This window comes from Equus caballus, chromosome 17 (genome assembly GCF_041296265.1).
Source record: "Equus caballus isolate H_3958 breed thoroughbred chromosome 17, TB-T2T, whole genome shotgun sequence".
Classification (NCBI taxonomy): Eukaryota; Metazoa; Chordata; class Mammalia; order Perissodactyla; family Equidae; genus Equus; species Equus caballus.
The window spans coordinates 100,552,834-100,580,386 of NC_091700.1; the positions used below are offsets into that span (position 1 = coordinate 100,552,834).

General features: G+C 48.6%; 1 protein-coding gene across 2 annotated transcripts; it reads left to right on the forward strand.

Moving 5' to 3' along the window:
* Positions 1-646: 646 nt before the first annotated feature.
* LAMP1 (lysosomal associated membrane protein 1) lies at positions 647-27,104 on the forward strand. Of its 2 annotated transcripts, none has more exons than XM_023621886.2 (9): positions 647-1,016; positions 7,573-7,694; positions 9,360-9,576; positions 9,691-9,849; positions 23,472-23,659; positions 24,339-24,464; positions 25,359-25,425; positions 25,494-25,664; positions 26,151-27,104. In XM_023621886.2, the coding sequence occupies exons 1-9, from the start codon at positions 965-967 to the stop codon at positions 26,288-26,290; spliced, it is 1,242 nt and encodes a 413-aa protein (XP_023477654.2). In that variant the 5' UTR covers positions 647-964; the 3' UTR covers positions 26,291-27,104. The 2 variants fall into 2 exon arrangements, with proteins under 2 accessions (XP_023477654.2, XP_070096127.1); XM_070240026.1 differs by having other exon boundaries at positions 688-1,016; positions 7,576-7,694.
* Positions 27,105-27,553: the final 449 nt, after the last annotated feature.

A 27,553-nucleotide genomic window follows, 5' to 3' on the forward strand; every position in this document is an offset into this window, starting at 1 on the left:
AGAGGTGACTCGGGTCTCGAGGATTTGTGAGCTTGTCTTGCAGGAGAGAGAGCCTTCGGGAGGTTTCGGTCACCGGACGGCCCTCGGCAGGTCGAAGGCCAGGAGTCAGACTGCCCAGGGGCTGATCGGGAGGGACCCCTTTGTTTCCCAAAGCTCCTCCTGTCAAGCCCCTTAGCGCTGTAAACCCCCTGCTGTCCGCTCTTGGGGGCCGATTCGAGTGAACTCAGGCTGCGGGCTACTCGTTTTGGCCGACTCCAATGAATCTTTCTCCATCTCCAAGCACCCCCGTCGCAGTGTTTGGCTTCCCGGCCTCAGGCATGAACTTGAGATCAAGAAGCCCGGCACCAAGGTCCTTGTGGAAGCCCCACTCCCCCAGGGACAGGCCCCGGGGCCCCTCCCGCCGGCAGGGGGCCCAGGCGACCCACTGCACCTACGACGAGGAGCGGGTCTCCGGGGGTACGCCGCGCTTCTCCGAGTTCAAACCCGGCTTCTCCTCCCGCCGCGTGGCGGCCCTGACGGAGCCCCTGCCCGGCCGCGCCGCCCCTCCGCCCTCCTCTCCCGGACCCGCCGCCCACTTTCCGCCTCAGGCCGCAGCGGACCAGGGGGCTCCCGGCACCCAGCCCGGGTCACGTGGCACCGCGGTCACGTGCCCGGCGGGGTCACGTGTCCGACCCCGGTCACGTGCGAGGCGGGCGCTCGGCGCGGGGAGGACGTCGCACTCGCAGGAGCCGGGCCCCGGGCGCCCGCACGCTCTCGCGAGATCCGCAAGGTCACGTGACGGCACGGGCGCGGCGGGGCCTCACGTGACAGGCGCTGCCGGCCGCGGGTCTCCTTCCAGCCGCGGGCGCCCAAGAGGCCGGGCCTCTAGACCGCGGGACCGCCGCCCCTCGCGCCCGGCCCCCCTGCCCGCGGCCCAACCGCCCCGCGCGCGCGGCTCCCGCTCCGCCTCGCGGCCCTCGCGCCCATGGCGGCTCCCAGCGGCGCCCGGCGGCGGCCGCTTCTCCTGCTGCTGCTCGGTGAGGCCGGCGGGCGGGGTACTCACGTCCGGGGGGCGGCGGCGGGGTCGGGGGGGCGACACACGGCCCGGGGGGCGGCGGCGGGGTCGGGGCGGGGGACACACGGCCCGGGGGGGCTGTGGCGGGGTCGGGGGGGCGACTCACGGCCCGGGGGGCAGCGGGGTCGGGGGGACTCACGTCCGGGGGGCGGCGGCGGGGTCTGGGGGTGGCACAAGGACCCGGGGAGCAGCGGGGTCGGGGGGGATTCACGTCCGGGGGTCGGCGGCGGGGTCGGGGGAGGACACACGGCCTGGGGGACGGCGGCGGGGTCTGGGGGTGGCACAGCGACCCGGGGAGCAGCGGTGTCGGGGGGACACACGGCCCGGGGGGCGGCGGCGGGGTCGGGGAGGGGGCACAAACGGCCGGGGGGGCAGTGGTGTTGGGAGGACACACGGCCCGGGGGGCGGCGGCGGGGTCGGGGGGACGACACACGGCCCGGGGGGCAGCGGGGTCGGGGGGACTCACGTCCGGGGGGCGGCGGCGGGGTCTGGGGGGCGACACACGGCCCGGGGGGCGGCGGCGGGGTCGGGGCGGGGGACACACGGCCCGGGGGGCTGCGGCGGGGTCGGGGGGGCGACTCACGGCCCGGGGGGCAGCGGGGTCGGGGGGACTCACGTCCGGGGGGCGGCGGCGGGGTCGGGGGAGGACACACGGCCTGGGGGACGGCGGCGGAGTCTGGGGGTGGCACAGCGACCCGGGGGACACACGGCCCGGGGGGCTTCGGCGGGGTCGGGGGGGCGACTCACGGCCCGGGGGGCAGCGGGGTCGGGGGGACACACGGCCCGGGGGGCGGCGGCGGGGTCGGGGGGAACACAAGGCCCCGGGGGGCAGTGGTGTCGGGGGGACACATGGCCCCGGGGTGCAGCGGGGTCGGGGGACGACACACGGCCTAGGGGGCAGCGACGGGGTCGAGGGATGGCACAAGGACCCGAGGGGCAGCGGTGTCGGGGGTCACACGGCGGGGGGCGGCGGCGGGGTCGGGGGGCAGTGGGAGCCGCAGGCCGGCGTGGCCCGCGAGTCGTGCCCGCCCCGGCCGAAGTCCACGCGTGGCGTCCTGCTCGGAGCCCGCTGGCCGCTGCCTGGGGAGCCGGGTCCGGGTGGCCGAGGGGTCGGGTCTCGGGCGTCAGGTTGGAGTCTGCTCGCGTGGCTTGCTGGCTGCTGGACGGCTGTGGTGGTCCTTGGCTTAGGGCAGGGCTGGCCGCGGAGGTCCATGGGGCGCTGTGCATCCCGGGACGGCAAGGCCTGCGGGGTCCCTGCGACCCCCATCCCGGCGGGTGAGCCCCCGCAGCTCTGCCCCACGGACTGTGCCCGGAGGAGCGCTGGGCGGCGGCGCCCCTTTGAGCGTGGCGTGCGGTGCTGGTGTTACTGGGACTCTGCACTTAGGCGGAGTGCCTGGCAGTTGTCTTGAGTTTAGGAGAACCCACAGTGGCCAGGACGCACGGTAGGACTGGCCTCGACCGACAGCGGCCGTGTTCGTTTCCAGTGAGTCGTGGCACAGCGCGGCCCTGTTCTGTGTGCCGGTCCCTGTGGGTCGGAACGAGGGGCTCCATCCACGCGTTGGGCAGAGTCTGGCTCTCCTTCAGTCTGCCCAAGTCATAGAAGCGCTCAGCGTCTTATTGAGGAATTCTGCTCTCATTTATCTGTCGTAACAATAAAGAGGAGTGTGTGCTGTCCCGTCAACGGACCTCACCACGTGGTTTGACTTTGTCTTTAGAGGCCCTTGGTGAACCCCTCTCCATGCCACCCTCATCTCTCCCCCAGGAACATGGGATGGTTTATGTAAGTGTCAGGGTCCGAAATATACAGAAGACGACTGGCAGGAGGTCGTGAGTTAAGTAGACACGCATACTCTGAGCACACCTGCCCGTGAATTCTTTAAACATCTCTAGGTCTCATCCTACTCTCAAATTATGGTATTGCCACTGAATGGATCTTGGTTTCACATTTAATTGGGTGTGTTGTGTGAAAGGGATTTCTGAGCTGCATGAATAGCCACGAGGGACGACCTCATTGGAGCAGTGAGCTGTGCCCTTCTCTGGCAGGTGTGATCAGCTGCAGGACGAGTTGCTGGAACAAGTTTTGTCCCATCAGAGCAGCTGCACTGACTTTTTTTAATAAAACTCAGACACATTAAAACTTTAATATTTTGTGTCATGTCTTAAAAATTCTGCTTAAAAATGAAGAGAAAAATCCATAATTTCCTTACGTTCTGATACCTTAGTGTGTTGTGCTTATAATTAGCTTTTTAATGCCTATTCTGTCATATCGTTTAAATTTCATATTCAATTAAAATCCAACTTTTGGGAAAGATCTGTTAACAACGATTTAGATTTCTTTAAAATAATGTTTATTTTATTGCAGAATTTCACTAAAAAGCATCTTTTCTAAAAATATTTCAAACTTCTAAATTACTAATTCCTCCTGCATTAATAATTAGAAATTACGTAAAGCTTCTTTTGTGTTTGAGTACTTGGTAGAAAGACTAGACAAGCATGAACTGAAACTTTTTGATATGTGAGATTAAATGTAATTGTGTAATGAGACTCTTTAAACTGTTGATGTCAGCTGGATGACCTCCTTCCCCTTTCCAAATAAAGAGCTGTCACTTAGGAAGTTTGAAAAGTTTATACTAATTAATGTTACCCTTGATTGTGGGAGTTTGTCAGTTACTCAGGTTGGTGGCCAAATTCTTCCCTACCTTTGAGGTCAAAATGTGTTTAGGTCCATAATTTTTAATTTATGTTATTAGACCCATCCCAGGCAGTGTTAGTCCTCCCTTCTCTCTGGGTCCACAGGACTTGACTACATGTGTGCATAGCGTGTGCTTTACTAGAGTATCAGTGCAGCTGTGTTTTGATTATTTGTGCACGAGTCTCCCTTCCTCATCTTACAGCCTCCTCGTGCCTCACGTAGGAAGTACCCAGGACATAGTTGAGACGTCCAGTTTTACAGCTGTGATCCCGAATGAAACGTGCATACGTCGGCTTTTTAGAAATGTGCATACTGGTGCCCTACCCTTAGAGGTGGTGATTCAGTGTCTGCGATGGAACCTTGGTCTTCTTTGTCTTCCTTTAAATCTTGATAGATGATTATATATCTCTGGTTAAAAAGAAGAAGAAAAATACTGGATTTAAAAGAAGCCAAGACAAACTAGAAATAATTTTTTATAAAAATCTTAATGAAGAAATTTATTGACTCATTTCTTTAGATGGCAATCTCTTTCATTTCAAAGGCAAGTGTTTCATAATTTGAAGTGTGTTCCCTCGCTCACCAAATGCTGGCTAGAACGGTGGCTCAGATGTGGCGCTCACTCTGCAGGCAGCCACGGCAGCACAGACGGGCACATGTTTTGAACGGTGGCTCAGACGTGGCGCTCACTCTGCAGGCAGCCCACGGCAGCACAGACCCGGTTGTAGATCTGGCTCTGCACCCTCACTAGCTGTGTGACCTTGAGCAAGTTAACTTCTCTGTGCCTTAGTCTCCACATCTGTAAAAGGGAATTGTAATAGTGTCTACCTATGATGGTTGTCATGATGACTTAGTCACCTGCAGAGTGTTTGGAGTGGCACCTGGCACAGAGCAAGTGTGTTGCAAGAGCTTGTTAAGTGCAGTGCTTGCTTGACTTTGTCAGGTACTGAGGATTCAGTGAACTTGATAGATGAGGTCTGTGTACCACTGGATGTTTAGATGGTAACAGCTGATATTAGAGCCCGTGCTAATGCCCTGTACTGAATGCTCTGCATGCATTGGCTCCTCTGGTGCTCTAATGACCCTGAGGTGTCAGCACCCTCTCTTCCACTTCACGGGTGCCTAGACTCAGGGCGTGGCGGCTGCTGCTGGCCCCAGGTCACACAGCCAGTAAGTGGTGGGGGAACCTGTTGCACAGCAGATCTTACTCAGAAGCAGGCGTGCTTCCCAGCGCTGTACTTGTTTTCTGCAAGGAGGGTGTTTTGAAGGAATATCCCGAAGTTACTCCTTTTTCTGACCCTGGAGCAGTGATGGAGTTCACAGCTGAGTGCAGTACTGCTGGCGATCAGCAGTTGTCAGCAGGCCAGGGGGCTGGCTTGAGAGGGCACGCCTCAAAGGATCGGGCACATTTTACCTGATTTGAGGAGGGTTTTTTTAATCAACTGCTCCTGTTACAGAATTAAAAAAAACAAAAACCGAAAAATTTCTGGCCATTAGCATACATACGTTTCTCTTAGAATTTTGTATTCTAACGGTCTTGTAGACATTTTCCTCTTGACCGAAAGTGGCTTCTGGGGTAAGTGCCTTATTTTAATAATTGAAAGTTTCTGCACCTCTCCAGAATAAATGTCGGCATCTAGTGCTCCTAGAGCTTATTTTAAATTTTAGTAATACTTCTTTGTTTTCCTTTGAAATCTCAGCATATTTACTAAATGAAAAAGTTGTATGAGAAGTTGTTTAATCCGCACTGTTTCTCATGAAGTGCTGTGAGTCAGTAGAAAGTTTTTAATGATTTAGGGAACTTTTTGGAAGGGCAGCTCAGTAAGAACTGACCTGTGCGTGCTCCCATGGGAGGGAGCAGCCTGCTGTGCCACGGCACACGTGATTGCATGGGACCCTCCAGCAGCTGGGCCAGGGCCAGGGGAGGGTGGCTCAGACCTGAGGGAGCCTGCGCCCAGGGCAGGCAGCGGCCCACGTGCGTGATGAGCTGGGTCAGTGTCCACTGTTCCTCTGGCTTTAGCCCCTGTGCTTTAACACGCACTTCTATTTCTGCCTCCTGAACCTGCTTCTTTGCCTTGCTGACCTCACTCCATTGCTCTTGTGCTCTTACCCAATCCCTCTCAGAAGGCCTGAGAACCAGCTTGTGTGTTTTTAGAAACTTTTACTTTGTCAAAAACAAGTTATGGAATTTTCTCTATGTTTTTAAAATGGAATATTCATTCATTAGAAGTGCTTTTAGTGTAGTTTTGCCCAAGTATCTGAGGGGAGGAGATGTTAGAAATTTGCCAAGCAAAACACAAAAAGTGGCATGGCACGGATTTCCTTGTTTGCTATGGTTTATGTTTTCATTATGTAGCAACTTTTCTTTACGATAGGTTTTGGTATCTCATTTACCAGAGGCTTAAGGGGAGATGATGAGGTTTCTGCTCTAGGTCTGTGCTGTAGGTTTGAATAGTAGTTGGCTCTAAAGAGTTTGTTTTGTGGAAGTCCCAGGGGTAAACTGAAGTGGGTTCGTTGCAGTCATTTGCTTTGTCAGGACAGGGATTTTATCTCCTTTTCTTTTTGCTGGGAAAGATTTGCCCTGAGCTAACATCCATGCCAGTCTTCCTCTATTTTTAGTATGTGGATGCCACCACAGCATGTCCACTAACGGAGCGGTATAGGTCCACGCCCGGGAACCAAGCCCAGCGCACTGAACTTAACTGCTAGGCCACTGGGGCCGGCTCAGGGACGGGATTTCAGAGTGAAAAGTTAGAGCGTCCTTTGAGGATGCTGCCTTCCAAGTGTGCCTGTCACATTTACCCTTGGAGCCATCAGAGCCGGGTGTGTAAACGCCTGGTGGAAGGGCGAGCGGGAGCCTGTGGCAGCGCAGACAGGAGGGCACGTCAGCTCTGAGCGTTCCAGCAGACAGTGGTGCCTGACACCTGTGGGGCTTTAGACTAGCAAATGCACCTATTTTTGCCCATCTATAAAAAACAATGCGCTAAAATGTGTGGCTCGTAAAACTACTCAGTTGTCTACCACAGTGATCAGATTACATTTGCCACTAAACTGCTTGGTCAGGGCTGTGGGAGGTGAAGAAGCCAGAGACGGCCTGGCCCTGAGAACTCACTCAAGGAGGAAGCGTGGCGGTGATGGCTCTCGAGCTGCAAGGACACTTGGGAGCTTCGTCTGTCTCTTCCCTCTTGGGTACAGCAGACCTACCAAGACATGTTGAGTGATGTTCTAAACTCACACAGCTAACTCCAGGTTCAATTGAAACACTGTTTTTTGAGAACCTTTCTGAAACTGGGCAGAGAGCTCAGACCTTTGAGTCCGTGGCTTTTCTTGCCATACCAGCAGTCCGTGAGAGGCACAAACAGATCCAAGTTTAAATAGCAGTTGAGGATCACAGTGAAAGAGATTGCCAGCCTTCCCAGGGATCTCTGTAGAAGGCCAGTATTTAGGTTGAGTTGTGCCTCCAGAACCCCACCACATATCCCAGAGATCCTCTGAGGAATGAGTGTGGAGCAGCCTATGCCAAGGGGTGACCCAGGAATTGACATGCGACTTCTGCTAAGTATTCTGAAGTAAAGCATTAAAGAGCTGTTGACCAGATTGGCAAACTGATTGGATGGGTTTAGAGTTAACATTTTCAGAATGTGTCCAGGAGGCCAGAAGGCCCAGCTGAACCCAGCCTGGGTATTCCATGTGTGTAGTTCTTTAGTGGTTTAAGAAGCACAGTGCAGTCTCCTAATAAAGTCCATTATTGCTACAGCTGTAGACAGCAGAAATATCCAGCTGTGTTTTCAAAAAGGCTTTTGGTCATTTCTGTCTTTCCTGGAGTTAGCAGGCCTCATGCACGGTGCATCAGCAGTGTTTGTGGTGAAAGATGGCAACGGGACAGCTTGTATAATGGCCAACTTCTCCGCTGCCTTCTTGACCAACTATGATACCAACAGTGGTTTTAAGGTAGGACAGCCGCGTGCCGCGTGCGTTGCTTGTGCGTGTGTGTTAAGATTAATTTCATCCTTGAAAAAGGATACCACCTTAACACAGTTGTTTTCACGTATGCATATTTCCTTCTGGGCTCATCAGTAGACTATGCCTATATATTATGTACTGCCTTTATTTTACAGATTATGACTGCCTGTAGAAGCCTATGCTGTTTTATCTACTGAAGCTGCAGTCGTAACCTACAGTCCATTTTGTTCTGTGCTGTCACTGATTTTTCCTGTTTTCTTCATGATTATCTTTTACAATCACAATGTAGCACTTCATTATGTTAACCAGCCTGATTTGTTACATCATCCCCTTATTGGTAGTTGTTTTCTTATATTCTTTTTCATGCCCAATGTATAGCTCTGTGAAGATAGCATTTTTGATTTGTCAAATTTGCCTTAAACTGTTATGTTCTGAGAATTGCGTATAAACAGTTGTTTGATGTGCAGTGCTGTCAGCATTATACCAGTTTGATTAAAATGTCCCTTTGTTCTTTTGTTAAAACAGGCTTTTTGCGTTTACCTGAGTTCTAACAAATGAGCAGCATCTTTTTGTATGTCTTCCTCTGTCAGTTACCTGTTAATGGACATTTCACTTACTCATTCTACTTAACATTCACTCGTTTAAATGTATCCCTAAACCACACTGTCAGTTCTTTGTTGAAACGTCACCCTTCCTTGCCCACCTCCATGTCACAGCACTGTATCTTTCCTGCCGCTCAGAGGCAGTGGTGGGCCTGCGTTGCTGGGGATGTGCAGTTCTCGAGAGCACTTGGACTTTGTGCCAGCTGCTCGGGCCTCATTAGTTCATACAGGCTCTGTACACATGTGGTCGCTGTCAAAACAGAAGAAAACCAGGAAGGTTTGTGTCCATAGAAATATCTCAAATTATAAAGAGTTGTCCAGGCACCTTTTATTTTAATTTCTACTTCACTTTTTTTTTGTTTGGGTTTTTAAAATATTTCGTTACATATTAATTGTGTTACAGTAATGTGATCATCCACATGTTGTTATGTGCCTTACTGTTGCACAAAACATGTCCTTGTCACCTCATGTAGTTCTGTCATTTTTTAGGACAGCTTAACCATAGTACATTTAGCCATTTAGTTAACCATTTAGTTCATTTTGATGGACATTAGGTTGTTTTCTAGTTGTTTGTTTGGCTTGTAATAGTAAGTTAAAACAGTTCTGCAGTAAACACCCTCTTCTCTTTGTTTAAAAAGACGTATTCTTCTAACACACATTTCTATAGCTAACAAGTAGTAATAACTTTTTTTCGAATATAAATACACAGCTCATTCTGAAGCCCATTATAATTATTTCGGTTTGCTAAGATAGCTTTAGTTTTAATTCTATTGTAAATTAAAGTTATATTAATAAAGAATATTTAATTCTATGAATAATTAAGTCAACTTTATCTTACACTTGAATTACTTACTTTTTGGTCTATTACTGACATGTCATATTGACCTTTTTTGTGTTTTTTACTTTTATTAAAAATGAATACCTTAACGGTGATATCTGATCTGGGCCTGAGGTCTCAGTTTGTGTCAGACTCAGATCTTTCTTTGGTATTTCTGATTCCCTTAATAGCCTGCGTTCTAATTGGGGTCTCTCATCGCTGTGTGTGTTCTAGAATGTGACCTTCGACCTGCCCTCTGATGCAGTGGTATTAAACAGCAGCTCTTGTGGCAAAGACAATGCTTCTGGCCCCAGTCTCGTGGTTGCTTTTGGAAGAGGACATACACTGACCCTCACCTTTGCAAGAAATGCCACACGTTACAGGGTCCAGCTGATGCGTTTTGTTTACAACTTGTCAGATGCACAGATTTTCCCCAACGCAAGCTCCAAGGGTACGAACCAAAACTCACCAATTATGAAGGGAAGAAAATTGGGTTGGGGAGTATCTAAAATTACTTTTCACCAAGCACTTCAAGTAGTGAGAACTGGATTTTTTTTTCATACAGAAGTCAAGACTGTGGAATCCGTAACTGACATCAAGGCAGACATAAATAAAACATACAGGTGTGTAAGCAGCGATCAGATCCACATGAGTAACGTGACTGTCACGCTACATGATGCCACCATCCAGGCGTACCTCTCCAGCAACAGCTTCAGTAAGGAAGGTAAGACACTGCCTGCCCTCAGCCCTGGTGCCGTTTGTCTAACTCACGGATGCCGAAGCCACCTTGTGTCCAGGTGCCTGAGGGCCATGTGTGTGAGTGAGCCTCTGTGCCGCCCACGCCTGAGGCGGCGGCTCTCATCTTTACAGTGCTGTCCACCAAACCTTTTTTCTCTTTAGAGAAGGTGACCTCTTTAGATGAGGGTGGACAAGCATTGGTTAAAAAGGGTGAAAGGGCAAAGCAATTGAAATCCTCTCTGTGTCTTCCCTTGTTAGAGAGCTAACGGGGTCAGGGTCACAGGGCCTCTTCCAGTTCAGTCCAGTTGTCTTTACACAGAGACTAGTCTGACCTCATTCCAGCTCAGGCAGGCGTGGGGGCAGGTGGTGGAAGGACAAGGAGTGCCTTTCAGAGAGGTCATGATCCCTTGAGGTGCACCTGCCACCTGAGCTCCAGCCGTGGGCTCTGGGTCCCACAGGCAGGGGCTCCAAGCCCCTCCAGGGTCCCTGGTCTCTGGTTAGGCAGTCAGCCTCCGGTTCCTTCACTTGGAAAATAAGGATCATAACCTGGCTCAGAAGCTTGTTAGGATTAAAAGGGAGATTTATGCAAAGTGCTTATCTCAGTGCCTGGCCCAGAGTAAGTAGTGAATAGTGTCATTTTACTCTGACTTGAGGAAATTCTCTTCCCAAATCCTGCCCGTCAGCTCCCAGATGCCTGTCACTCTCCTGGAGGGAGACCTTGGGCGAGTTGTCCCCATGGACAGAGTGTGAGAGACAGCGCCTCCTTCTAGGCTGCTGGGCCTTTGGTTTGCAGTGTTCCCCAGCAGTCTGGCTGGAACGCTCAGAGTGGCTATGGGAGAGTGGCTAATTTGTGCTGTGTTGCCAGTGCTCGGTGGCACGATGGACCTGTCAGCCCTCTGGGAGGCTTGTCACAGTCCTTCTCAGAGATGTGCGTGCTCCCAGCAGAGCCGGCAGACACCTCTGGGCTGTTTACTGGCTGACCCTTTATGGAGAAAATTTCCTCACCCCTGACCTACTGGGAAGACTGTTAGTGACAGAGCTAGAACTGAGAGAGACCCCGTGTAACTGGGAGAAATACAGCCAGCGGCAAGGTGCAGGGCTAACGGTGGAGGTCAGAGTGAGCTTGACTTTTCCACCACGGAGCCTCTTTCAGACTGCGCCTGGCGGGCCGGGTGGGCGTGCACCTTCACCTGGAAGGGCTCGCAGAAGGTGAGGACTGCCCCCTTGGGCTGGCGTGAGCAGTGTGTGTTTGAGGGCAGCCGGTCCAGGCGTGTGTGAGTCTCACATCCCCCTCCTCAGGCAGGTGCAAGGTGACTTCAGTCAGAGTGGGTAAGTGAGCGAGGCTTAGAGTAACGAGGTAAACACTTCAAGTAATTACTGATTTCTTCACAATCACACGTCTCTGAATAGCTGGGTTTCCATACCTCACACAACACACCTGGGTTGCATCTGTCGTCTTGCTCAGGTCTCAAGAGCAGAAGGAAAAAGCAAAACCCGTCAGAGGGCCTTAGAAAATGATAGTGTCTCTGGTTGCTGGCTCCCTGGAGTGACCTCACTGCCAGCTGGGCCTGAATTTGGCCGTAGAATATGGCTCCTCACCTTCATGACTTGTTTTCTTCTGCTTCAGAGGCTTCTGAACGTGGACGAGATGGCTGGGAGTCCCGGCAGGGCGTGGTGCTTTGAAGTGAGGTGCTGCGCTGCCTGCGTCGTGAGGGCGTTGGGGCCCTGTGACAGGGCTGCCTTTTCTAGTTGAGGGACAGATATGGCAATGTAAAGAGGCTGATTTTGTTTTGTTTTGTGAGGAAGATTAGCCCTGAGCTAACTACTGCCAGTCCTTCTCTTTTTGCTGAGGAAGACTGGCCCTGAGTTAACATCCATGCCCATCTTCCTCTACTTTATATGTGGGATGCCTCCCACAGCATGGCATGCCAAGCAGTGCCATGTCTGCACCTGGGATCCAAACCGGGGAGCCGCGGGCCGCCAAAGCGGAATGTGCACACTTAACCACTGTGCCACCAAGCCAGCCCTAATTACTTTTCTAATGGAGGACATATTCACGTGATTCCAAGTGAAAAAGGTACAAGTGCAAGGCTGTCCTCACACCTGAGACCCAGCCACTGGCCCCTTCTCCGAGGCAGGCTCGTGTCCCACTTAGGGTCACTTGGGGTTTGGCCTTTCAGCTTGGGGCTCGGTGGTTACTTGGAGCTTGTGGGTGGCCCGTCAGTCTGTGCTTTCCAAGACACTGCCACACTCTTAGTAAGTTCTCCTGGGAACAGGAGGGTTAAGAGGCATTCTGAAGTTACATCTTGGAGAAGTTCAAGTGTCTTCTTCTCATAGGCCAGGAGGGCTGGGTGAAGTTCGGGCCACCTGCAGACTCGTCACTGGAATGGAAGAATTCCCTCTGGGGCTTGTGGAGCTCATCTCCTTACACACCCTCTGCAGTAACCCTTATCACTGTGGGCTTCTGGCACTGAGACACAGAGAGGAAGCAAGACAGCAAAGCGACCCCAGGCCCTCTTTTGAGGCTCCTTTGCTAAGGCCTGTGCCTCTTGCCTTGACAGCTGCTCCTGCCCCACCTCTCACACAGCCCCTGACTTCTTGCTCAACACACTGTCTTATGGGATGTGGTCCTCCTGTGGCCTGGATCCTAGGACCAGTGATTAGAGGAGCTCTCGGGCCAGCCACTGGCAGGCAGCTGCTGAGGATGCAGTGCAAGGGGGAGGAGTTGAGGCCTCGTATCCCTAGTGGGGCGGACACTCCATAGGTGAGGGGCTATGCTGTGCAACAGAATATGCTAATTGATGACATGATCTGAATTGTTTTTACACCTCAGCGATTAGCATATTCCACAGTTACTCAACTCGCGGTGAACGTGACTGGAGTCTGATCCTTGGAGAGCCTAACCAGCCAGCATTTTGTTAGACCACTTTTTGTCTATTCTTCGTGTCTTGTTGGGTGTTTGTTTTTATTGAGGTCGTAATAGTTTATAACATTGTCAATTTCAGCTATGCATTATTATTTGTCACCATACATATGCGCCCCTTTACACCTTATGCCCACCCCCTGACCCCCTCCCCCTGGTAACCACTAAACAGTTCTGTTTGTCCATGTGTTTGTCTTCCACATATGAGTGGAATAATACGGTGTTTGTCTTTCTCTGGCTTATTTCACTTAACATAGTTCCCTCAAGGTCCATCCTTGTTGCAAATGGGACAATTTTGTCTTTTTTATGGCTGAGTAGTATTCCATTGTATATATATACCACCTCTTCTTTATCCAGTCATGAGTCCATGGGCACTTGGGTTGCTTCACTTCTTGGCTATTGTGAATAATGCTGCAATGAACATAGGGGTGCATGGGTCTCTTTGAATTGTTGGTTTCAAGTTCTTTGGACAAATACCCAGTAGTGAGATAGCTGGGTCGTATGGTAGTTACATTTTTAGTTTTTTGAGAAATCTCCATACTGTTTTCCATAGTGGCCACACCAGTTTGCATTCCCACCAGCAGTGTACAAGGGTTCCCTTTTCTCCACATCCTCTCCAACATTTGTTGTTTTTTGTTTTGGTAATTTTAGCCATTCTACCAGGTGTAAGATGGCATCTTAGTATAGTTTAGATTTGCACTTCCCTGATGATCAGTGATGTTGAATCTTTTCATGTGTCTATTGGCTATCTGTATATCTCCTTTGGGAAAATGTTCGTATCCCGTGCCCATTTTTTGATCAAGCTGTTTGTTTTGTTGTTGAGTTGTGTGAATTCTTTATATATTATGGAGATTAACCCTCTATCAGGTATATGATTTGCAAATATTTTCTCCCAGTTGGTCAATTGTCTTTTCGTTTGGTTCCTGGTTTCCTTTGCCGTGCAGAAGCTCTTTAGCCTGATGAACTCCCACTTGTTTATTTTTTCTTTTGTTTCCTTTGCCTGAGGAGACGTGGTATTTGAAAAGATCCTTCTAAGACCAATGCCAAAGAGCGTACTGCCTATATCTTCTAGGAGTTTTATGATTTCAAGACTTACCTTCAAGTCTTTGATCCATTTTGAGTTAATTTTTGTGTATGGCCTAAGATAATGGTCTACTTGCATTCTTTTGCATGTGGCTGTCCAGTTTTCCCAACACCACTTATTGAAGACACTTTCCTTTCTCCATTGTATGTTCTTAGCTCCTTTGTCGAAAATCAGCTGTCCATAGATGTGTGGTTTTATTTCTGGGCTTTCAATTCTATTCCATTGCTCTCTGTGCCTGTTTTTGTGCCAGGACCATGCCATTTTGATTAGCATAGCTTTGTAGTATACTTCTTTTTAATTTTAATTCTTTTCCCTGAGGAAGAGTCATCCTAAGCTAACATCCATTGCCAATCCTCCCCTTTTTTTGCTTGAGGAAGATTAGCCCTGAGCTAACATCTGTGCCAGTCCTCCTCTGTTTTTTCCTTTGTATGTGAGACACCTCCACAGCGTGGCTGATGAGTGGAGTAAGTCCACGCCTGGGATCTGAGGCCATGAACCCGGTTGCTGAAGTGGAGCGTGCAGAACTTTAACCACCTGGCCACAGTGCCAGGCCCAACTTTCTGGTATATTTTGAAGTCAGGGATTGTGATGTCTCCAGCTTTGTTCTTTTTTTCAGGATTGCTTTAGCTATTTGGAGTTTTTTGTTATCCCATATGATTCTTAGGATTCTTTGTTCTATTTCCATGAAGAATGTCAGTGGGATTCTCATTGGGATTGCACTAAATCTGTAGATTGCTTTAAGTAATATGGACATTTTTACTATGTTTATTATTCCAATCCACGTGCACGGAATATTTTCCCATTTCTTTATGTCATCTTCAATTTCTTTCAGTAATGTCTTATAGTTTTCGTTGTATGGGTCTTCACCTCCTTAGTGAAATTTATTTCTAGATATTTTATTCTTTTTGCAATTGTAAATGAGATTGATTCTTGACTTCTCTTTCTGCTAGTTTGTTATTAGAGTATAGAAATGCAACTGGTTTTTGTAAGTTGATTTTGTACCCTGCCACTTTGCTGTAGTTGTTGATTATTTTTGATAGTTTTCCAATGGATTCTTTAGGGTTTTCTGTATATGAGATCATGTCGTCTGCAAACAGTGAGAGTTTCACTTCTTCATTGCCTATTTGGATTCCCCTTATTTCTTTTTCTTGCCTAATTCCTCTGGCCAGAACCTCCAGCACTGTGTTGCGTAAGAGTGGTGAGAGTGGGCATCCTTGTTTTGTTCCTGTTCTCAGAGGGATGGCGTTCAGTTTTTCCCTGTTGAGTATGATATTAGCTGTGGGTTTGTCATGTATGGGCTTTATTATGTTGAGGTGCTTTCCTTCTATACCCATTTTATTGAGAGTTTTTATTGCAAATGGATGTTAGATCTTGTCAAATGCATTCTCTGCGTCTATTGGGATGATCATGTGGTTTTTATTCCTCATTTTGTTGATGTGGTGTATCACGTTGATTGATTTGTGGATGTTGAACCATCCCTGTGTCCCTGATATAAATCCTACCAGATCGTGGTGTGTGATCCTTTTCATGTGTTGCTGTATTTGGTTTGCCAATATTTTGTTGAGGATTTTTGCGTCTATGGTCATCAGCAGTATTGGCCTGTAATTTTCCTTCTCTGTGGTGTCCTTGTCCAGCTTTGGGATCAGGACGATGTTGGCTTTGTAGAATGTGTTAAGAAGTGTTCGTTGTTCTTCAGTTTTTTGGGATAGTTTGAGAAGGAGGGGTATTAAGTCTTTTCTGAATGTTTGGGAGAATTTTCCACAGAAGCCATCTGGTCCTGGAATTCTATTTTTGGGAGGTTTTTGATTACTGTTTCAATCTCTTTACTTGTGATTGCTCTGTTCAGATTCTGTATTTCTTAGTGCCTCAGTTTTGGGAGGTTGTAAGAGTTTAAGAATTTATCCATTTCTTCTAGATTATCCAATTTGTTGGCATATAGTTTTCCATAGCACTCTCTTATAATCCTTTGTATTTCTGTGCTATCCATTGTAATTTCTCCTTTTTAATTTCTAATTTTATTTATTTGAGCCTGCTCTTTTTCTCAGTAAATCTGGTTAAGGGTTTGTCAGTTTTGTTGATCTTCTCAAACAACCAGCTCTTTCATTCATTGATCCTTTCTACTGTCTTTTTTGTTTCAATTTAGTTTACTTCTGCCCTTATTTTTATCATTTTCCTCTTACTGACTTTGACCTTTGTTCTCATTTTTCAAGATCTGTTAGGTGTAGTTTAGGGTTGCTTGAGATTTTTCTTGTTTCTTAAGGTGGGCCTGTATTTCTATGAATTTTCCTCTTAGGACTGCTTTTGCTGCATTCTCTAATAGTTGGTATGATGTATTTTCATTTTCATTTGTCTCCACATATTTTTTGATTTCTCCTTTAATTTCTAAAGTGATCCATTGCTTGTTCAGTAGCATGTTATTTAGTCTCCACATCTTTGTCCTTTTCACAGCTTTTTTCTTGTAGTTGATTTCTAGTTTCATAGCATTATGGTTGGAAAAGATGCTTGATATCATTTCAGTCTTCTTAAATATATTGAGGCTTGCCTTGTTTCCCAACATATGGTCTATCCTTGAGAATGTTCCCTGTGCACTTGATAAGAATGTGTATTCTGCTGTTTTTGGATAGAGTATTCTATATGTATCTGTAAAGTCCATCTGATCTAGTTTTTTGTTAAATGTCACTGTTTCCTTGTTGACTTTCTGTCTGGGTGATCTATCCATTGATGTGAGTGGGATGGTAAGGTCCCCTACTCTTATGTTGTTAATATCTCCTTTTAGGTTTTACTAGTTGCCTTATGTGCTTTGGTGCCTCCTGTGTTGGGTGCATACACATTTATACGTGTTATGTCTTGGTGGAGTGTTCTTTTCATCAGTATATACTGCCCCTCTTTGTCTCTCATTGCCTGTTTTATCTTGAAGTCTGCTTTCTCTCTTGTAAGTATGGCAACACTTGCTTTCTTTTATTTGCCATTAGCTGGGAGTATCGTCTTCCATCCCTTCACTCTGAGCCTGTGTTTGTCTTTGGAGCTGAGATGTGTTTCCTGGAGGCAGCATATTGTTGGGTCTTCTTTTTTAAACCATCCTGCCACTCTGTGTCTTTTCATTGAAGAATTCAATGCATTTACGTTTAGAGTGATTACTGATAAATAAGGGTTTAATGCTGCTATTTTATCGCTCATTTTCTGGTTTTTCTGCATTTCCCTTATTTCTTGTCCCATGTATTTCAGACTGCCAATGCAGTTAGGTAATTTCTATGATGGTTTTCTTAGTTTTCTCTTCACTTATTATTTGCGTTTCTCTTCTCATTACTTGTTTAATGGTTTCCATGAGGTATGTATAAAAAATCTCATAGTAGTCCATTTTCTGATAGCCTCTTATTTCCTTAGACTCAGCCAATTCTATCCCTCTCCTCTTCTCTTTCTAAGTTGTTGTTGTCACAACTTATTCCATCTTGTGTTGTGAGTTTATGGTTAAAATGACGAGATTATTTTTGATGTTTTCCTTCCCTTTATCTTTAATGTTATAATTAAGTGTTGGCTAAGCTGTTCTGATAGAGAGCTGCAATTGTATGATTTTGTCTGCCTGTTTATCTCTTGCTCAAGGCTTTCTAAACCTTGTCTTCTTTTTGTTCAGGTTTGAGGGCCTTCTTGATCATTTCCTGTGTGTGTGTGTGTGTGTTGGGGTGAGGTGGGGATCTTGTGGCAATGAATTCCCTTAGCTTTTGTTTACCTGGGAAAGTTTATTTTTCCACCATATCTGAAGGCTATTTTTGCTGGATAGGGTATTTTTGGCTGAAAGTTTTTGTCTTTCAGGATTTTGAATATAACGTTCCACTCTCTCCCAGCCTGTAAGGTTTCTGCTGAAAAATCCACTGAAAGCCTGATAAGGGTTCCTTTGTAGGTTATTTTCTTCTGCCTTGCTGCCCTTAGTATTTTTTCTCTGTCATTGACTTTTGCCAGCTTTACTACCACCTGCCTTGTAGAAGATCTTTTTACATTGATATAGTTAGGAGATCTGTTGGCCTCTTTCACTTGTGTCTCTAGCTCCTTCCCCAGGTTTCAGATGTTCTCAGCTATTATTTCTTTTTTTTAGGAAGATTAGCCCTGAGCTAACTACTGCCAGTCCTCTTTCTGCTGAGGAAGACTGGCCCTAAGCTAATATCCATGCCCATCTTCCTCTCCTTTATATGTGGGATGCCTACCACAGCATGGCTTTTGCCAAGCAGTGCCAAGTCCACACCCAGGATCTGAAGCGGCAAACCCTGGGCTACCGAGAAGTGGAACGTGCATACTTAACCACTGCACCACCGGGCCAGTCCCCCAGCTCTTATTTCTTTGAATGAGCTTTCTGCTCCATTCTCCTCCTCGTCTCCCTCTGGAATACCTGTAATCCTTATGTTGCATTTCCTAATTGAATTGGATGTTTCTTGGAGAATTTCTTCATTTCTTTTTAGTCTTAGCTCGCTCTCCTCCATCTGAAGCATTTCTATTTCTGTCCTCCAGACTGCTGATTCATTCCTCCCTAATATCAGCTCTGTTGTTCAAGGAGTCCAGATTCTTCTTCATCTCATCCATTGTGTCTTTCATCTCCAACATTTCTGATTGGTTTTTCTTTATAGTTTCAATCTCTTTTGTGAAGAAGTTCCTGATTTCATTGAACTGTCTGTCTGTACTTTCTTGTAACTCATTGAGTTTTTTTGTGATAGCTGTTTTCACTTCTCTGTCATTTAGATTATACATTTCTGTGCCTTCAGGATTGATTTCTGCATGCTTGTCATTTTCCTTCTGGTCTGGAGAATTATTTTTTCAGACTATTTGACAGCGTGGATTTGTGCCTTTGTGTACTTATAGTATCTGGTTGCAGCTTCTACCTGCCATGACTGGGTGGGGTCAGAAGCTCTGTATTCTGAGCCCATGACAATCCACAGCTCCTTCGCTCCAGCTGCTGGCTGCTTTTCTGTCTGTGCTGGCTCTGGCCAACTGCTGAGCTGTGATGCCAGGCTGGGGGTCAGGGCTGTCTTGGCATGTGCAATCCTGGGGGTGTTCTTGCTCTGCCCTCACTATCTCCTCTCCTGGGGTGCTGGCTCAATAAAGACACCCCTGCGACAGCTTAGCCATGCCTGTGTGGGGCTTTCCCTCAGGCTCTGGGGGAACTTGGAGAGCAAGGGTGTTCCCATGGAGGGCTGCCCCACCCCCTCTTTTCTCAGAGCCGCGTGGTCCTGCACCCAGGGTCGCTGCCCTTGGGGGAGGGAGAGGAGATCCCTTTCCTCCTTCCACTTCGTCTTGGGGTCCAGCACCTCCACCGTCAGACGTGTGGCTGTGTGGGTCTCTCAGACGTCTTTGTGTTGTGTGCATGTCCTCTGTTGGTGTATGAATGTCCTTTTTGTTGTATCTTAGGGGAGAGAGGCTAAGGGGAGAGAGCATTCCGCCATGATGCTGGTGTCACTCCCTGTCTTGTGTGTCTTTTGATACTGCTAGGTTTTAATGTCACTTTACAATTAAAGGGACAAGTATTTTCCATACAAGTAGGGAATTTGGCATACTCACCACATATACTATCATGACAGCATAAGTCACTTAAAAATAGTTCATTTCCACTAAAACCGAGCCATATTTTTATCCCCTCTTGTACCAATTTTATTCCTTTGGTTCTTAGGCACTTTTTTTAAACTTACTTTTTCCTTGTCTGTTAACTAAATTGAAAGTTTCTTCAGAGAAAAGATTCCTTATCAAATTTGTTCAGTATGTTTTTAGATGCCTCTATTCTCTTGTGCTCGTGGGCTCTTAATAAAGAATTGTTGAATTAACGCATTTCCAGTGAGTCAGTAAGGTTTTGGTCATAAAAGCCCATGCAAAGCTTTTATCTGATGGACTGCAGGCTTAGGGTTAGACGAGGCTCGTGGGGCCTCACTCAGCAGGATGTGGTAGTGGCCTTGACTGACAGCCACCGTGAGTCCTGCCTTTCATGTGTCATCCTGAGAAACCTCAGGGACTTAGAGATTTCATTTTGGAAGGACATAAAGCACAAGCTGAGGCTGAACTTCCCCTGTCAGTTTCACTGATGGAGACGAGTGCTGAAGAAGACAGGTGTCGTCTTTCGTGAAGGGCTGTGAAGTGGGGCAGATGATTATCGTTCTGGAATGGGCTGAGTGGAGCTCTGCTGGAGGCTGAAGTGAACCAGATGGATGGGTGTCACTCTGTGTCCGTCAGGATTGGATTTCCAGCCCCAGGCCCACGCTGGGTTAGTGGGTTGGGATAAGGCCTACCCAGGCATCTGGGTTTAATGACTCACCAGAGGACTTGGATTTTTTCATCTGTTTATCTTTAAGATCTGATACGTGAGTACTTGTCAACTACTATGACCATTAGTTCAGAATGGAAACTACTTTTAAATATAGTTCATCATATAACTGACTTAATACCCAATTTGGCAGTATCTCTTTTTCATTCCTTAGGAACCAGAGTCTCGCTCAGTGTCTAGTTTAAACTGAAGGAATTGATGTTAAAACATCTCTTTCCATCTGAGACTCTTATTAATTACAGCTTCTGGGTTTATTGGAACGTCTGCTGCTGCCAGGAGATCGTTTGGGGCCTTCAGGATGTATAAGCTTCTGCACTTTGTGAGAAGAGCTGCTAGAAGGGTGCCCAGCCCTGGGTCTCCTCTCCCATTGTCTCCTTTGTGGAGAGGACTAAAGGTGACCCATGGTAACCCTGCGTCCCCTGGTCTTCCCAGAGGCTTTCCTGCAGGTGGCACTTTGCAGACTCCAGTGCACTTTATTTGTGATTATCTCTGCGTGGGTTGTGAGCCCTCTGCAGGAAGGACTTTGGTGTTTGTAGTAGGTGACAGCCTGGTTAGAGAGAGGATTTTACGTTTATAAGTAAGATAGAAGAAAGAGGGCATTTTATCCATGCAGATTTCTAAGTCCTGCCTTTTTCTGACTAGCACTTAGACCTAACTGTGTTATTCATGTTTGCAAGTTGACATTTTGTAACTGCTTAATGAAAACAGTGGATTATACCTTGAAAATGACAGTCAAATCCGTGTAGGTTACTCTTCCAGTGTGTTATGGTGAGAAAAACAACTTTGTTTTTCTGAGTTGCTGCCCAGGCCTTTTACAGCTTGACAGCCCTGCTTGCATGTTCTGGACGCTTGGACAGGGACCTGGGCTTAGGGTTCCCACACGCCTGTGCTGTGCCTTTCCCAGGGCACCTTTTAAAATAACCACTTCAGAGTTAAGTTGGTGAAAAGTTAGTGACCTTACCCCAGCCACCTTAGGAGGAGTAGGTGCTTGCCACCCTGCTCTCGTGGCCTGGGTAGGGTACTGTCCTCCCCCGCCGCTGTGCCCCCTCCCTTCCGGGGTCTGTGAGTAACTGATCTTGTGCTTCCTTTGTTTGAGTGCAGTGAAACTGCACCTTGGATCCAACGACCCTGTAGGCTTCGCTTTCCCAGAGCGGTAGCTGGGATGCTGAGGGAGCCTGGCTGCTGAGGCCCTGTGTGGGTGGCTTGTGCCCCTCATTCGGCAGGTCGTAGTCTGCACATTCTTCCTTCAGTCCGCCAGCTCCAGCTTCTGAGTGCAGTTTGTGGCCAGAATTTGGAGACTGGCCTGTTCTCTGTTTTGATGTGGTTTTGCACATATGATATGTTCTCTTCTGTAACAATTTATAAAGTAATGGTGAAGCTACTTGTAAAAGTACAGTTATAACATCAACTTGAAGCTTGGCTCCAGGGTAAGTGGCAGATGGTGTGGGCCAGGACACCTGTGGCAGTATTTGACTTGCCATCATCAGCCCAAGATTAAATCCACTTCACAGAGGTGGGGTTTTGTTGTGTTTTGTTTTGCTATCTTTATCCTCGGTCTAGGAAGGCATTTTGCTCTAGAAGATGGCCTGGTGTGAAGCTGTTAAGTTGCCCTGTGTTGTAGTCCTGCGGGGCAGTTTTCCTGTCTCGCCTCCCTGAGTAGATGGAATATGGAGGCAGAGTCGGCAACTGAAAAAGAATGAAATTCACTGTAGCTTGGAGTAAGAAGGGAGCAGACGGTCAATAAAGTTAGAGCAGATCCCTGGTGGGCTCCCCACGCTGGATATTGGGGCCACCTTCCTGTAGTTCAGCCTAGCAGAAATGTGGAGAGTCGGAATTGGATGGAAATTGTGTAAATAGAATTCTAAACTACTTGATAGTCCACAGAAACAGAGTAGTAGAAGAAAGAACCTAATTTTGGGGGTGACAGTCTCCTAGAAGTGCTGAGTATCTTACTGTTTTAGATCGTTAAGTAATTTTCTGCAATCTTTCATAGAAGGCGTGCATCCATCCTGTCTGCTCCTGTAGAAAATGTTCAGTTGTCTTTCTCCTTTACCTTGATTTTCGATCTAAATTTTTGTTGTACACTATCATGGTGGATAAAATTCTGAGGGACAGAATAACATTCAAATTCCTCAGCATGTCTTCAAGGGGGTGCCATGTGCCCTCTCCCCCGCCAAGCACCCTCTCCCCACCCCGCCGTGCGCCCTCTTCCCCCACACCCCTGCCCCGTGTGCCCTCTCCACACTCACTGCCCTCTCCCGATAGTCACCCCGCCGTGCGCCCTCCACACACACACACACACACACCCGTCATCCTGCACACCCGGGTCTCTGGGTCAGTGGCCCCTGCCCACTCTGAGTGGAATGTTGTCTGTGATGATTTACTCCTGTCCTGTGCTTCCTGAACGGTGTGAGCACATGCCCACTCTGAGTGGAATGTTGTCTGTAGTGATTTACTCCTGTCCTGTGCTTCCTGAACGGTGTGAGCACATGCCCACTCTGAGTGGAATGTTGTCTGTGATGATTTACTCCTGTCCTGTGCTTCCTGAACGGTGTGAGCACATGCCCACTCTGAGTGGAATGTTGTCTGTAGTGATTTACTCCTGTCCTGTGCTTCCTGAACGGTGTGAGCACATGCCCACTCTGAGTGGAATGTTGTCTGTAGTGATTTACTCCTGTCCTGTGCTTCCTGAACGGTGTGAGCACATGCCCACTCTGAGTGGAATGCGGTCTGTAGTGATTTACTCCTGTCCTGTGCTTCCTGAACGGTGTGAGCACATGCCCACTCTGAGTGGAATGCGGTCTGTAGTGATTTACTCCTGTCCTGTGCTTCCTGAACGGTGTGAGCACATGCCCACTCTGAGTGGAATGCTGTCTGTAGTGATTTACTCCTGTCCTGTGCTTCCTGAACGGTGTGAGCACATGCCCACTCTGAGTGGAATGCGGTCTGTAGTGATTTACTCCTGTCCTGTGCTTCCTGAACGGTGTGAGCACATGCCCACTCTGAGTGGAATGCGGTCTGTAGTGATTTACTCCTGTCCTGTACTTCCTGAACAGTGTGAGCACATGCCCACTCTGAGTGGAATGCTGTCTGTAGTGATTTACTCCTGTCCTGTACTTCCTGAACGGTGTGGGCACATGCCATTCTTGGTGATTGAGAAATTGTGTTCTCCGGTGCTTTTTAGGACAGTCTGCTGGGGTCCGCAGTGAGCTCAGCAGGGTTTGTAGCTCCTGGCAGCTCTAGGGACCCAGGACTTTGCTGGCCTTCCTGTGGGGCATGATTCATTCCCATTTGTCCCTCCAGAGACACGCTGTGAGCAAGATAGACCTTCCCCGACACCAACGCCGCCAGTGACCCCCCACCCTTCACCATCCCCTACGCCTGAGAGCCCCTCAGTGAACAAGTACAACGTGAGTGGCACCAACGGGACCTGTCTGCTGGCCACCATGGGGCTGCAGCTGAACGTCACTTACGAGAACAGGGACAACATGGTAGGCTGGGCTCTGAGGAGTCCTTTCTCTCTCTGTGTTGGCGTGTTGGTGCGCATGAGCATTGGGGTGGGCACGCATGTGTAGTCTCCTAGATGTGGATTGTAGGGAGCAGGTCAGTGTGCCTGTGTCTGTCACAGCCATCCCACCTGTCCACACACTGTGGCACTTCTCTCTGACTCAGCAGCATTGAGGCGTTGTGATGGAGACGTCACGTGGTCCACAAAGCCTAAGGCGTGTGTTGTTTGGCACTTTAAGGGACAAGTTTGTTGACCCCTGAAAGAACATGAAATTTTGCTCCAACATTTAAGTGTTGTTTTTGTACTTCTCCTTTGAGATAATATTTCTCCCTACTGATGACAGAGTCTGTGGGGCTGTGGCAGGTAACTCACTTGTGTTGCATGTAAAGTCTGTGGCCATTGGAGGACGGGGTCAGAATGGGGCTGGGATCTGCACCTTTCCTACAGGGACGTGTCCTTCTGAGAGTAGCAAGCAGAAGTAGCTGGACAAGCAGTTTTGGAACCAGAAATCCACACTAGGATAAACTTCTAATGTTTTCCTTCTGGTTTCGGTCAAAATGAACGTGGCCTTGATGTTACTGCTTTAGGATTCTTTGTTTTTTCCAAAGTGGGGAGGACTTGGCATGAGATGGAATGGTAACTTGTTTTTGTCTCTTTCTTAGACTGTGACAAGAGTATTCAATATCAACCCAAATAAGACCCGTGTCAATGGGAGCTGCACTGCCCAACTGGTGACCCTGGAGCTCCGGGACGAGGATGTCACTCTCCTTGTCTTCCACTTTGGAATGGTGAGGGCCCATGTTCCTTTGTCACTTGGGGGCTTCCGTATCAGCCCTGCCTGGCGTCTTAGCGTGCGCCTGACCTGGTTTTCTTTTGACTGTTTTCTCGTGCGCTTGGTGCCATGTGGCCACAGTGGCGAAGCTGAGTATGTGGTGCACAAGCCGGGGTGAAGGTCGGACACAGGTCCTGAACCCACAGCTCTGCCTTAGGCAGGAGGAGTCTTTTCTCTGCCTTCCTCTGTCAGTCTTTTTGGGCCCTCTGCTCCCCCCCCTTTTTTGTTAACAAATGCCTGCGTTTGTTTATTCAGCATTCATCAGGCCGTGCCTACTGGGTACCCGACAGCCACTGTTAGCACCACCTGTCTGTAGTCAGCGTGGCTGCCGAGAGGGAAGAGGGACTTCAGGGCGGGCGCTCAGCTTGGCCTCCTGCCTCATGTGGTCCCTGCCCCTTTACTGAGGAGCAGTGTCTCTGTGTCCTGTGCCTTCTTGTTTTCTTACCTGCCTCGGCAGAGTCATATGTAACGTTAGCGAAATATGGGAAGAATGGAAATGTCACTCATGAATATTTGTAATACACTATGCAAATGAACTGATTAACAGTTGGGTTTCTCCTAATAAAGTTTAACTTTCAGAATATTTATTGAACTTTTTAGGAAAAGGTTTTCTTTTTACAATACAACTCCTTCAATCCCCATTTTAGCAGAGAATCTGATTCTGTAGAATGGTTTGGAAGGAACTAATCAAAATTTGTTCATGAGAGTTATGCGATGCCTTTTACAGACAGGATACTCTGGTTTTATTCTAAAGCTAGAACTATGGGAGGTCAAATTTATTACCAAATGAGCCTTCAAGTTTGACAGTAAAAATCTGAGTGGTTATAAGGACTGTCTTCTTCTTTTTAAGAATGCAACTTCTAGCCAGTTTTTCCTGCAAGAAATCCAGTTGGATATGACTCTTCCTGACGCCAGAGGTAAGACTCCCACAATTCACGTGCCCGTCCAGGTGCTCCGTGGCACTCACTCTCACATGCCTTTGCAGACCCCACCTTCAAGGCTGCCAACAGCTCGCTGAGGGCACTTCAGGCCACCATCGGGAACTCCTACAGGTGTAATGCCGAGGAGCGCCTGCGCGTCACAGAGGCCCTTTCTGTCAACGTCTTCAGAGTGTGGGTTCAGGCTTTCCAGGTGGAAGGTGACAAGTTTGGGTCCGGTGAGTAGCATCAAGGGCAGCATTTCAGACTTGCACAGGCTCCGACAGGCTATGGTTCTGTTTGGATATTGAACAGCTTGTGTGTGGGAGGTGGGGGTGGGGGTCCCCTTTCCCAGTCTATGATTTTTAGAGCAAGTTCTTCCTGCGCCACTTCACTGTCGAAAGGGCCAGCAAATGCATGTCAGCTTTGAGCACAGGTGATCGTTTTAAGAAGTAGTGTGGCTCCACCCCTGTGAAAGCAGTCAGTGTTCCAGAAGGGCCCAGGGGCCTGGACTGCACGCCGACTGGCCACATTTGTAACTTCCCAGCCATGTGGAAAGCCCCGTCTCTATAGGGGCTTCTCCGTGTGCTAGCTGATTGGAATTGGAGCCCCTTCCTCAGTTAATCCTTCCCTGCTGGGCTGTGGGAAGGAGGAGGAGGCAGAGGCCAGTCTGTCTGGTCCATGTGGTGACAGCCGAGTGAGCACAGGTCCCTCTGTCTCCACAGTGGAGGAATGCCAGCTGGATGAGAACAACATGATGATCCCCATCGCCGTGGGCGGTGCCCTGGCCGGGCTGGTCCTCATCGTCCTCATTGCCTACCTCATCGGCAGGAAGAGGAGCCACGCGGGCTACCAGACAATTTAGCGCTGCCGCACCACAGACCAGCAGCGGCTGCAGGCCCGCCCTTCGTTTCCCTGAGCTCAGACTGGTTGAGGGAGGCACACTTGCCTGCACACGATTTCCAAATCTGCTTTATCCAATTTGAAGTTCATCTTGCAACATTTACTATGCACAAAAGAGTAACTATTGAAATGACGGTGTTAATTTTGCTAACTGGGTTAAATATTTTGCTAACTGGTTAAATGTTAATATTTACCAAAGTAGAACTCTAAGAAGGGGTGGGTAAGAGGGCTTTTCAAGGGGCACTGGCTCCATATCATTTGGCTTTCTAAGATTCTGGTGTTTGGTCTCTTCACTCTTGATTCAGATCTAAGCCTTACAAAGGGAGAGTCTCTGATCTTAACACTTAGGACTGATGAAAGCTGGCTAATATTAGGCTGATGTGCTTAAGGGATTAGTAGAGAAAGAAAATTGCAAAACAGAAGTACTCCAAAAGACGGAAATCTGGAACGCTTAAATTAAGCTTTAGAAGCCAGGACAGGCCCCGCCCCCATGGGCTGCACACCTCAGCCATCAAGTATCAGAGCTACTGCTGGGGTCTGCCATGCAAGAGCTGGCACTTTTTTAAATAGCAAACTGGGTGTTATTTTTATTTACTTCTTTGTAAAGTGGTTTTCGGTCTTCTGTTTGAGGTTCAGGTGGTCCTGCGTCTGCACTTGTTTGTGTACAGTGATCGCTCTCACTCTGATTTACTGCTTGCAGCTCAGCGGCCTGGGCACTGAGGACCCTCCTGTGTGCAATGCCGTAACAATGCTAATAAAGTGTCTCTTTCTCTTTTTGTCTGGACCCAGCCCTTTTGTCCACTCGTGGTGAGCGGTTGCAATGGGACGAAGGGTGGGTGGTGGTGTGTGAGCTGGGGGCAGCAGCCACAGGTGGGCACTGCCCGTCACCCTGCTTTCAGGAGAGCTGACGTTGTAGCCAGTCTTTGGGGTGGTGACTCGAGAGTGTGAGTGGTGTCTTAAGGTCAGTTGTGAGTTGTGACCGTGAGAACGAGGAGGGAGGGGGAAGGGCCACGTGGCTCCCACACAGCACTGTCGGGGGTCCTGGGCTCAGCGCTGGAGGAGGAGCCTCCCCTGGTCCTCAGGAGGCAGCAGCTCGGAGCTCCAGAGCAGGGGCTTGAGCTGGAGCTTGCTTTAATCTTTCCTCTGAGGGCCTGTGGGCTGAGGGCCCTGGGACTGGGCTGTCCCTGACTGCCGTCCACACACTCGAACCCCAGGGCCTGCCCCG